The 13,275-nt window shown below is 36.9% G+C and overlaps 1 protein-coding gene across 6 annotated transcripts in view; it reads right to left on the reverse strand.

Moving 5' to 3' along the window:
* Positions 1-13,166, reverse strand: part of TRIQK (triple QxxK/R motif containing) — a 147,389-nt gene extending 134,223 nt beyond the window's left edge. For 5 of the 6 annotated variants that reach the window (XR_003522532.2, XR_003522536.2, XM_027607758.1 and 2 more), the window contains exons 1-3: positions 13,033-13,166; positions 2,589-2,747; positions 872-1,050 (exon numbers count right to left, since the gene is read on the reverse strand). Coding sequence is in view for 3 of the 6 variants with exons in the window: in XM_027607758.1 (XP_027463559.1) it covers positions 872-1,003 (132 nt within the window). In the remaining 3 variants the exon portion in view is untranslated. The remainder of the gene's footprint in view (positions 1-871; positions 1,051-2,588; positions 2,748-13,032) is intronic. The other variant, XR_003522538.2, reaches the window with a different exon arrangement.
* Between the last annotated feature and the right edge of the window lie 109 nt (positions 13,167-13,275).

Genomic DNA, 13,275 nt, shown 5'->3' on the forward strand with positions numbered 1-13,275 from the left:
TACTATAATCTCAGTGGATGAAGTGTCCTGTCTTCCACCAAGGCTCCCTCTGTGCCCCGGAGTCCACCCCCATGTATATACTTTCCCTGCCTTTTTACCTTTGTTCCGCTCCTTTATCATTTTCTCTGTCATTGCCTTCATCTGCAGTCTCACCAGCGTTACTGCATTAGTATCCTAATTGGTCTTACTGTTTCTGGTCTTGCTCCCCTAAAACCATACTGCTTCTAGAATAATCTTTCATAAATTAAGTTTAATCAAGAAATTCCCCTGAAGTATATTATATCATTCAGTGTTTCCCTATGTCCTTTAGGATGGAGTTCTAATCCCATAGTTTGGTATAATCTAACCCCTGTTCTCCCCCCATCTCTTTAACCTATCTTTATCCAACACCAACACTGTGCTCTAACTACTCTGAATTACATACAGTTCCCTGAAATTATCCCACTACGTAACAGCTTACTGCCTTTGCCCATGCTCTTCCTTTCTCTGAAATACTTTCAAATACTTCTTTACCTAGATATCTTATACTCCTTTAAAACAGTAGAAAGGTATAGCATTCATTAATTCTACTCACATATCTTCCAATTTTCCTCTCCCTCTGGGTAGAGACGATATTGCACTTCACAGTCCCCCTTTTGAAATTTGTTTTGATCAATAAAACTCTAAATACCAGTACATAATTAGCCACTCTCTTCCCATTGCTGCATCTGGATCATGGAAGTACATGAGCTTTCCTACCAACACATTTTGGACATGTAGTCTCTGTGAGAAATAAACATTTGTTGTGCTAAGACACTGTGAATTGGGCTTGTTTGTTCCTACAGCATAACCTAGGCTATTCCAGCTGATAAAAAAAAAAAAAAAAGGTTACCTTTCTCAGGAAGCCTTCTATGAGCCCAACACAGTCTGATTCAAATGCTGTTTCTCCACGTGATGATAGCTTTGTATTCATACTCTCATCACAACACAACACTGTAGTAAGATGGCTGCTGTAACCATCCATCTCCCTTCAAACAGTACTTCTGAGGGCAGGAACTGTGTATTTCATCCCTGTATTGCAGAGGCAGCTTTTAGGCAAACAGGCTTGAGCAATGGAATATCGAAAGGCCCATCAGGAGACCCACCTCAAAATACCCATTAGGCCCTAACTGACCAACGGCTACTTACAATTAGGCACAGATACCAAAACAGAGAATTCCATAGGAGGGCATACCTCCTCACCTTCCCTCTTTAAAAACAGCCTCCACTCACACCTCGTTGCAGAAAGCCTCTCCTCTGCTGTTCTGCCCACCTCTCCCTTGCAATATATTCAATAAACTTCTGTCTCCTTTGTTCTGCCTCAGGTGAATTCTTTCACCTCCTATGCCACGGCTTCTACCCAATCATCACCCCCCACCGATGAAGAGACACTCCATTTGGACACCACATGTAGGGTCACCAATTAGCATAGTGCCTCACTCATGGTAAGTGAGACACTTACCATGTTTGCTAAATTAACTGGTCATTCATTCATTCACTCATCAAGGACCAAGAACTACTCTAGTTGCTAGAGACAGAGTAAAACCAGAGCAAACAAAAACACCTGCACTCATAGGAACTGATATTCTTGTGAAGGATAATGACAATAAGCAAGACAAATAAGTATAAAATATATAGTTTATTATATAGTGATAAGTGCTAAGTAGAAAATATAGAGCAGGGATATTTGGATGGTAACCAGGTTAGATCTCATTTAAACGGTGATCTTTTAATAAAGACCAAAAGGAAAGTAAATAAATGGGCTATGCAGATATCTAGGGAATATCTAGGGAAGAGCAATTCAGTAGAGAGAATAGTATAAAAACCCTGAGATGGGAACATGCCCGGCATGTTCAGAGAACAACAAAGAAGCCAGTATGGCTGAGCAAGTGAGTGATTAGAGATGAGATTAGAGCAGTAACAAGGAACCATCTCTTGCAGGGACATATAGGCCAGTTTAAGAGCTTTAGCTTTTATCTTGAGTGAAACAGAGAGCCATTGAAAAGTTCTGAGCAGAGGAAGAGGTAGAAGAGGACAGGGCCCATATTTTTGATGGTATAACATTTCCTCTTCCCACAAAACAGGTGAACGCAGATATACCAATTAATCAAGAAAAATTAAAAATGACATTGAATGACATTTTATGAAGGTCTTAATCTGTTCATTACCTACTATATAGAGACATTGATTATAATCCAAATATAACTACCAAAATATAGCAATGTACCAAAGTATCATAGTGTATCAAACATAAGAGAGATCAAGTATTTAAAGTAGAAACAAATCTTAATAGACAATAATATTAAATGATTTAAAAAATAAATCAGATATAGATTTATAGCTCTATGGATCTTGCTTTATTTACTTGGATTTGCTCAAATACGACAAAAAAAAAAAAAAATAAGTAAAATCATTCCCCCATTGTAATACAGTCTTCCATAAGAAAGAACTACATTCCAAACTCAAGTTCATTGCCAGAAGCAAACAAACCAAAACAAGAAAAACAAGTGAAAGAAAACAAACCACAAGTCAAAACACCTTTTGCCAAATGTTAAATCAAATAAACACACCTTGTGCTGTGTCCTTGATGCTGCCAAGTCTGAACTCTGGAGAGCTGCCAAGGGTAAGATGTTTCCAAAGGCAAGATCTTTACTGAGGAAGCTGCGCTTGCATTCCTGGCAAATTCAATTCCAGATACCAATAACAATGCTCTTGGTTGCTTTTTCTTACTGGAATTCAAAGTAGAGTATATGGAAACATTATAAATGGATGACCTCCAGTGCCCTAATACCCACAAAATAAAATCACTGCGGTAGCTTTTTCCAAGAGGTGTTTCTTGGTTTGCTAAGTCTGTTATACATTCAACTGAATTAAGTTTCTCTGGTCAAATATACTCAGAAAATGTTGCATATCATGCCCATGCCCCTTCTTCACAAGGCACACCTTCAAAAACAAGGCTCTGAGAAATCCTGTAATAGAAAAGCCTATTTAAATTTACTTGACCCAATGTGTCTGACATTTATTTAATTAAAGACCCCCTTTCCACTGTAATAATAGTAACATTATTTCTGCAGATCACACTTTACAAATGGTTTATTGTATAGTGATTATCTGAAAAGTAGTTAGAGATGTGTTCACTATATTTTAGAGTTGAGTATGAATATAAAGAGACCAATTTGAATTTGTTCTCTGTTAGTGCAATTTATGCAGGATCAACCTATAAAAATAATTGTATTTATTTAACCATAATTGTTTAAATATGTTACTTTCTAAACTAAATGCCCATTAAAAAGTAACAAAGGAAACAATCAGATAATATATGATTTATTCATTTTTGTTCGGCAAATATTTACTGAATACCTATTATGTGCCAGGCACTGAACTTATCTCTAGTTTTATATTGCAATTGCTCTTATATAGATAAGAGTATCAAGTTTAAATGGTTCCAAACCACTGTCTCATAATAATAACACCAACTCAAAATTTAACCCCAAGCATTTGAGAACACAAGTTTCACTAATTCTAATCATATCATTAAAAATAGCTTGCAACCTTTAGGCTGTTTTTAAATAGTGATAATAATCCAGCTCAAGCATGATAATAAGAAAACATAGTCTTTTAAAAATAGTGCTGCAAAAGAATAAAATTGAAGTCTGACATGGGAAACAAAGGCAAAAAGAAAAATTACATTTCCCTACTACCTACAGCCCACTGCCAAGTCCTTGAAACAGACAGTGACATTCCTCTAGGGACTCAACTCCCTCTATGTTAATACTTTGCTAAGGGCAAAAGGCAATCTTAGCCTGACCCCCAGGATCCTGTAAGTCTACTTTAACATATACAAATTTCTTTGGAAACTTCCTTTATCTCTACCCACCCCCCCCACCTAGATACACGTTAGCAATCATCCCCCAAGCATATGACCCACCAACAGACAATAATAAATGACCTTTTCCCAACAATAGCTAGTCCCCTCAAGGTCCTAGAAACCTTGCTTCCAAAATTCCTTAGAGACTTAACACTATCCCTAACCCCCTCCCAACTTGAAAGTTGGGATATAATCAGCCACTCCTCATGACCCCCGTGCAGCTATTTCTGCCCACGGGTCCTATTCCTGTGCTTTAATAAAACCAAAGACGTCTCAAGAATTCTTTCTCAGCCATTGGCTCTGAACCTTAACATCTTTCCTACATCAAAGTCCTGTTTACCATGCACAAAATTTAACTTAAACAAATCACAGACCTAGAGGTAAATACTAAAATTATAAAATGCTTAGAAGAAAACAGGAGTAAAATTTCATGACCTTGGGTTAGGAAATAGTTTCTTAGATATAACACCAAACATACAAGCAACAAAGAAAAAAATAGGCATGTTGGACTTCATCAGAATAAAGAAAAACTTTTGTGCTCCAAAGTACATGACCAAGAAACTGAAAAGACAATCCACAGAATGGGAGAAAATATTTACAAGTCATATATCTGATACGCATTTTATACCCAGAATGAAGAACACTTACAACCCAACAGTAAAAATGCAAATAATCCAATTTTTAGAAAGACAAAGGATTTAAATAGAGATTTCCTCAAAGACTAAAAACAAATTGCCAATATACACATGAAAAGATGGTAAATTTCATTAGTCACTAGGGAAATTCAAATCAAAACCACAATGAGATACCACTTCACTAGACAGACAATAAGATAAAACATGTTAGTGAGGATGTAGAGAAACTAGAATCTTCATACACTGCTGGTGGAAAAGTAAAATGGTGCACAGCCTTCTTCAAAACAGTTTGGCAGTTCCTCCCAAAACCATAGAGTAGCCATAGGACCCAGCAATTCCACTCCTAGGTATTTACCCAAGAGAAATGAAAACACATGTCTACATAAAAACTTGTACATGAATGTTCAAAGCAGCATTATTCTTATAGCCAAAAACTGGAAACAATCCATGATGAATAGACAAATAAAATATGATATAACCATACAATGGAATATTATTGCACCATAAAAAGGAATGAAATATTGATACGTGTGACATCATGGGTGAACCTTGAAAACATTATGCTAAGTGAAAGAAGCCAGTCACAAAAGTCCAATTAATACATCATTCCTATTGTTCTCTTTATATGAAATGTCCAGAATGAGAAAATCTATACAGACAGAAAACAGATTAACAGTTATGTAAGGCTGGGAGTGAGAGCAGAAGAAATGGGGCATGACTGATAATGGGTACAGGGTTTCGACTGATAATGGGTACAGGGTTTCTTTTTTGAGGTTATGAAAATATTCTAAAATTATGTAGTGGTGATGGTTGCACAACTTTGTGAATATGCTACAAAACTACTGAATTGTACACTTTAACATAATAAATTTAATGGTTGTGAATTACATCTCAATAAAGTTATTAAAATAAAAGAATCATAATAATATATATCTATAGTCCTTATCTAAAATGTTGGGCCAGTTGTGTCTTGAAGGTGTTTAGATTACAGAGAGGTAATATGTCCCATTTACTGTAATTACAAAAAACCCTTGAGGAATGTAGGAACAGCACGTTAATATTTCATAGCAAAATCTTATCACTATTGACACTGACTAGAAAAGTAAACACTACATAAATAGTCCCATGTCACGTTAAATATGGTTTTACCTCAATTGAGTTTATGCAAAATTTGGGGAAAAATTTTGCAGAACTTTTTTTTTTTTTAGAACTTTTGGGTTTTGAAAATGTGAATAGGGGCACCTGGGTGGCTCAGTCGTTAAGCGTCTGCCTTCGGCTCAGGTCATGATCCCAGGGTCCTGGGATCGAGCCCCACATCGGGCTCCCTGCTCAGTGGAGAGTCTGCTTCTCCCTCTCCCACTCCCCCTCCTTGTGTTCCCTCTCTCGCTGTGTCTCTCTCTGTCAAGTAAATAAATAAATCTTCTTAATAAATTATTAAATAAATAATTTAATAAATAAATTTAATAAATAAATAAATAAATAAAATCTTTTAAAAATGTGAATAATGGGTATTGGACCCTTATTAATGATGATGATTAATATTAGCAACAATAATCATATCAGCAACCTCCCATTTACTATGCTTTGCATGTCCCATGTATTATCAGAAAGAAATTTCCCTAACATTCCTGTGGGACAAGTACAATTAACTCCGACTGGGAAAACTGAGTTTCCTAATGATTAAGTGATTTTTCCAAGCACACACAGTTAACAAAGAAAAGGGCAGAGATTTGAATGCAATTCTATCTGATCACAGAGCCTACTCCCTTTCCTCTCCAGGGAAGAGTATGTGCAGATCATCCATCTGAGATATAGACTTCAAATCTATAAAATGGAGTAAAGAATTCTTTTATATATATCACAGAGATTACTGTAAGAATGAAATGAGATCATTTTTATGAAAATAATGTGGCAAATATAAAGGTCCATATAAATGTGAAACAATTTTACCTGGAAAACTATTTTTATTATATATCTAAATCAATGTTTAAAGTGAGATATAGTTTTAGTCAAATTCTTCACAGGCATTCAAAATAAATACACTAATTTTATTTGAAAAAATGCTAAGCATTAAACATTGTTTTTTAAATATCTAAGAAAAGAAAATCTGAATGTGTTCAAGGAGTCCATAACTAAATGTCTATCTCAAGTTTTTATAAGCCATATATAAAACTGGTGCAGTATGCAAACATATATATTATGTTTGGTCTTAAAGTAGTTCTGTGTACCCAGGCGAGGCCAGACAGATTATTCTTTTACTTTATAGGTAACTTCTTAATCTTCTGAAATCTTGAAATTATTTCAGTTTATTTAACAGCCTGCTCACAAAAGTTTACATACCATATAAGTTCCTAGGATAATTAGGGGATTGTCTATATATCCTCCCTCAAGGAAAATTTTGTTATAAATAGGACATGCGGGGGTATATTCATAGCATTAAAAAAATTTAGGGAGTGCTGTCTGTATTCTAAAATACTGATCCAATCACATTGGCTCTACAGTATAAAAATCTAAAATGGATCCTCACTGCCTATCAGATGAAAACTGCTTTGTGTGGCATATAAAACAGCCTTCTCAGCCTGGGCCAGCAGGTCTTTATTGACTCAACTCCAGCCACTTTTCTCCAAATTGTGTTCCAGCCACTGAATTTCTTTCATTTCCCAACTATGTGATCCTATTGACAGCTTAGTAGCATTACAAATCTTGTTCTCTTTGCCTTGTTATTACCTTAGCCCCAGCCTTATCTCCCTTAAATTCAGAGGCATCCTTCAAAACCTCATTTCAAGCCACTTCCCCTATATAATTCACCTATACCTGTCAAACAAATCTTTGCTGATTGACTGATACATAACTTGCATATTAATACAATACATGCTTATCTCTATAAGCACATAGATTTTTGGCATAAAGAGTAAAGTATTACTATTTCTTATAAAACTGCAATATTTAACTGAATGTCTTTGGAAATGAAATTCTAAAATCTTTACATGAATATGTTTCATCTAAGGCACAGAGATGAAAAAGAGAAATTTTGGTGATTAAATATAAAGAATAATAGACTTGTTTTTAACCCCAGTCCATATAAGACCAAAGAAATGTCAGGGGAAAGTAGAACCATGAAAGGCAATTACTGAGTAAATTTGGGTACCTTGAAATAGAAAGAAAATTCCAATCTTATACACTAAAGTTTATAGTTTAGGGCAAGAGTTGCAAACTCTTCCTATAAAGGGCCAGATCATAAATTTTTAGGCTTTGAAGGTCAAGAGGGAAAATCAAATTATAACTGTGTCACAGCAATTTGTAGTGCTCTGAGCAACGCAAAGCAACACAGCCGCACATTTGCATATCTGCGGCAATTACTCAACACTGCTGTTTAAGCATCACATACAGCATGTAAACATATGTGTAGGCATGTTACAATAAAACTTTATTTATAAACAAAATTTTAATTTCATGTTTACATCACAAAATATTGTTTGTTTTTCCCAACCATTTAAAGATATAAAAACTATTCTTAGTTAACGGGTCATACAAAAACAAGCAGTGAGCCAGATTTAGGTAGGCCATGGATCATAGTCAGCTGATGAATGGTTTAGGTATATATTTTTTTCCAGTAAACAGATCCCCTCCCAGAGCCTCCAGAAAGGAATGCAGCCCTGCTGATACCTTGATTTCAGCCCAGTGAGAACTATGTTAGACTTCTGAACTACAGATCTATAAGATAATGAATTTGTGGTTTTTAAAGTCACTAAATTTGTGGCAGTTTGTTAAAGCAAAGAATATAAAACTAATACAGTTCTCATTTTTAGTTTTTTCCTCATCTTTTTGTTTTACCTTTTTATCTTCCTACTGTCACTTAATCATTATCTGTCCTTTTTATATGGAGTTCTTCTATCCATAGAGGCCATGAATTCTTGCAAAGAATTTCCTCAAATGTTCTTCCACAGCTTAAAATTCTTGATTTTCACAGGTATGTCACTGAATCTTCTGATGATTACCTTTTCCTTAGATTTGTGGGATTTTTTTTGTTCCATTCATTTCAAATGTTAAACCTATCCAGAATAGTTTGGCATTGAACAAAACTATACAGATCATTTCTACCTAGTCCAATCTTTTCCAAATAGATGTATGTATGTAGGTATGTATGTATGATATGTAGATATGTATGTATGTAGGTAGGTATGTATGATATGTAGATATGTATGTATGTATGATATGTAGATATGTATGTATGTATGGGGGTGTGATGGAGATGTTGAGGAGAGGAGAAGAAGCAAAGAATGGAAACCTAGGAAATGACAAAATGGAATCAGAAACTGATTCTTTTTTAAATTACACCTTTCCATCCTGAAAAAAAATCTGATATACCCCTGCCCAGAGAGATTCAGTGTATATTGAACCACTGTGAATAATGAGAATATATAATGCTCAAGCACATTCTTCATAAAAATGGAAGAATATCACAAATTTTCAACTGTATATATTCACATATAAGGAACTTGATGCCTGAAACATGATAAACCACCTCCCACCCCACCCAAAATAATGTATCTGCTGCTGGAGCCAAGCCTACAACTTTCAGTCCAGTACACCATCTACCTAGTATAGTTATAAACTGTAATCCACAAGTAGGATTTTGTCACAGGTATCCATATAATTTATTATTCTACATCCTGTTAATATTCAAATATTTTTAATATCTATGTTAAAAAGTTTTTTGGGTTAAACCATCTTCCTTTTGTCTTTGCCAAAATTTTAATTTCTTCAGTCTAATTAGTCTGCTATTTTTGCAACTATGTCATCACATAATACTACTATGGAAGAACTAAGCTTCTTCTTATTCCTATTGTCATTCTCCATGTTCAGTGGCTTGAAAACCATGAAATTGGTAAGATCCTCTTATGGAACTTATGGAACTGTCTCCACCTTCTGATTCAACAAAATAGAATTTGTTAAACCTTTGAGTACAGAGTATTTATCTTTCTATTGTTTAACATTTCCAAATTAAGAAGCTAAGAAATCATCTTTTCTTTTTCAAGAAAATATGTACCTATTTCACTCTGTTGTTGCAAAGACACTTAACAGGTATGAATCTAACAGGTGTGAAAAGATCTAGCTCTAGGACTCTATCTGTTCAGTTAGAAATGTCTTGAGGATATCACATATTATAAAATATGTATCACTGTTTTCCATTAATACTGTTTTAGACATTCTGGGAGAACACCAAAAAATGATAATTTTCTAAGCAATATTTTTATTAAAACCTTCGCACTTAGAGCCAGATCTATTGATATCAAAAATACGAATACAGAGGAATAAAGATGAGGGAAAAATCTGGCCTAGCCTCATGTTTCCATGAGGAGGAACTTCACTGGAATCATAGTTCTCAAAGGAGATGTTTTTGGCATTGGAGTGGGGCAAGAAAATTCTTCATTGAGCTGGACCTCTAGATTACACAAGGCCCCCAAAGCCAGTAGCTTTTAAACACATAGTAATAATTTAAAAACACCTCCACTTATTTCAAATGGCCCAAAGGGATCACCCAGGGTGGAAAAATCAGAGCACTAGGTTAACAGTCCTGGCCTCAGATCCCACTCCTTATTTGCAGCTTCCCAACAGGAGAGTTATCTGATTGATGGGTGAAATCCATTGGTCCATATTACTCCAGTGGGTAGATATTAGCTATTGTAAACCTGTAAATTCTAGAGGTTTTCCTTCTTTCACTTCACTCTCCGCCCTGGACCACGCATATCAGTAATTCTGGGTAAATGTATCTTTTCTGCAAACTGAAATTTTCCCTCATTGAATTCCAGGTTCTGAGAAAAGAAGTGCAGGCAGAAAGGGGTAGGAAGTACTAGTACTCATTTTTGGTCTCCTATCCAAAGCATTATGCCCAATCAGCTATTTAGTACTGAAGCTGATATTGCTAACTCCACCTGTTTACAAACTCAAGAGAGAAAAAAAGCTATTATTTATTGAGGCTTTAAAAACTTTAATTTCATTAGAATGCTTTCTCTACTCCATTTGTCTTTATACCAGCTTCTCTACCAGAAATGGAGTTAAGAAAGGAATAGTCAAAAACTAAACAGTTCAAATGAAATTATAAATGCTAATAAAGAAAACAAGTGCTCCTATATACTCCTGTGTTTATTACAAAACAATATATATTTTCTTTTTTCAATGTTTTCCCTATCTAATGATACTACCTACTACAGATGCCCACTTCTATTGGTAAACCTAGATAAAGAAAATTTAGCGAACAAAATAACTCTACCTATAGTCTTTTATTTAAATAGAGAAATCAGGAAAAGAGCCACAGTGGAACCAACCACAATATTTTTTAACCACAAGAAATTAAAATAGTATAAAAGCTGACTCACTTAAGTTAAAGAAAATAGTCTAAGAGTCAGGTTATAGTATTCAAGTGGCATATGCTAAACATAATCAGTTTTTCTTTGTCGACTTTGATAGAAGAGAAAGTTTATGTATTTAATGTTTATTTCAAAAATACAATTTAACATTTTCTCAAAATATTTGGCAATAATTTCTCTTTCCACTTGCTTAAATATAAGAATATCCTTTAAGAGAATGATCAAAGGGCATGTGAAAAAAATTACAGCTTACATGGTTTTGAAAAGACAGCAACAATCTATTGGTAGTTCCTGTTTATTAAATAGCAAAAAAATAAAAGGATTGGTTTAAGATTCTGCATTAAAGTAAGCTATGGTAAAATGCATTGTGGAAGAAAAGGAAAAGACCCAGTTCTTTTCCCCACTATATACTCAGTCTATCTTTGGGATGAGGCAAGGGGGAGAGTAATTTCCTTATCCCTCAAGAAGGTGATCCAAAACAGTATCTTAATCCAGGACCACTTATGCTTCCAACTGTGTCTTTCTCTAAGGGGAGAGTCAATAGCTCCTTGGCTTCTCAAAGTAGTATATGACACCATAAAGGTCATTCATCTTTGGATTAGAAGGTAATCTTTCCCAATCCTTTCAGGCTATGTATATACTTTGAAAAACCTAGTGATGTCAATCAAGGGGGTAAAATGTGTCATGCAAGACATTTAAGGTGCTATGTAACCAGAACTATCACAGAATCAGTAAGAAATAGACAAATGAGTTTCTTCCTCAATTCTAAATAACCCAATGATAAAAGAAGTCACAAGGGAAGTCTGAAAATATTTTAAGCTGAATAGTCATACTTCTTTGTTTACAAATTCAGATTATGTAGACAAAAAGATAAAGTGTAATCAATAACACTTCACATCTGTCTAGATCATTAATAATCAATTATTCCTTCTTACTCTTTAGGAACAAAGGGCACAGTAGCCCCACTTTTATAGATGAGAAAACAGTTATGAAGGTTATTGTCCAAGGACAGTATTTCCTAACCCTGCCAGTTTTCTGTCTTATAGGCCAAGGTTCTCCCCAGTGCTTTCAAGCAGTACAAGCTTCCTTCTTGGGGATTTATACCGTAAACCTAGCAGAAGGAAGTAAAATCAGATTTTTAGCTCCTTTTGTGTTTTCTCTCTGGAATGTTTGTTCGCTGAATCATTTGGGGCCAATTGGTATGAGCAAAGAGATCTGAAGTGGTTATCTGTGGTTACCATCTTAGAGTTAATCATTAAATGTGGGTCAATGAAGCAAAGGAGCTTTACACGCTTAATATCACCCACTCTCCACAGAAGAGACGGAGATCATCTATTGGGGCCTGTCCAAAAATAAATTGCCTCAACTTCCTGAGCTGCTCATTGTGCTCAAACGGGCACCAGCAAGAAAAAAATTTCTAGGTAGAAGAAACCAGATCTCCTATCCCCATTTTCCTAGCAATCCACATGGACACCAACACTTTGTGGGTTCAGGGATTCACGAAGCACCAAGCAAAGATCCTCTCCGCATCCCACCCCAGCGCCCCCCTCCTCCGTGCAAATAAAGCCATCTCACGCTGCCTAAAGCTCTTCTCTGCAGATACTTATTAAGTTTTGGTCTGCAGATACTTATTAAGAAGGAAAGGCCAGAGGAACTACAGAGCCGGAGAGCTGGCCAGTAAAATAAACGGACGCGAATTAACTGACAGCACAAGGGAGCCAATCCCTAACCAAGTGAGAGGTCTTGGGAGGTGGGCGGGACTAAAATTTCCAGGGCCCCGCGCCCCAGCCAGACACGCTGGCAGGGCGGGAACCGTGCGTTCCTTAGCAACAGCGGCGGCCACGCCCACCCACCACCCCAATACCAGATCCGCCATCCCCACCCCCACCGCGAGCGTCCTGTTCGCCAGAAGGGGTCCTTAAGTTATTACCGTACATACTGGGTTTCCCGGGCTTCGGGTTCCCCCTCTTCCAGAGCCTCCCTCCACCCGGCCCGCCCTAGTGCCGCTCTCAGGGGCGGAACGACCATCTCCTAAACGCTTTGGGGGATCGCTAAGGACGTGCGCCCGCTTTCAGTCCCGGACCCCGAGCTTCCCTGGCAGGGCCTCCCCAGCCCCCTCGCCCTCGCCGGACACACACACCTCAGCTCAGCCAAGGCAAAGGCCGACAAACTTCGTGTCCGGCTGGAAATGTTGCTGTCCACGGTCCTGTCACTCAGAGGCAGGGGCGGGACGAGCCAGCCGCACACCCCTAATCCCAAAGGGCGGTACGAAAAGAGGCGGGGCTCGGCGGAAAGGGCCGGGACCAGTCCCCAGCCCGCGCTCCGATTGGTCAGTCTCTCTCCCGCCTCTGCGCGGGTCCCGGACGCAAAGGAAGCCGGCCTT

This window comes from Zalophus californianus, chromosome 4 (assembly GCF_009762305.2).
Source record: "Zalophus californianus isolate mZalCal1 chromosome 4, mZalCal1.pri.v2, whole genome shotgun sequence".
In the NCBI taxonomy this organism is placed as follows: domain Eukaryota; kingdom Metazoa; phylum Chordata; class Mammalia; order Carnivora; family Otariidae; genus Zalophus; species Zalophus californianus.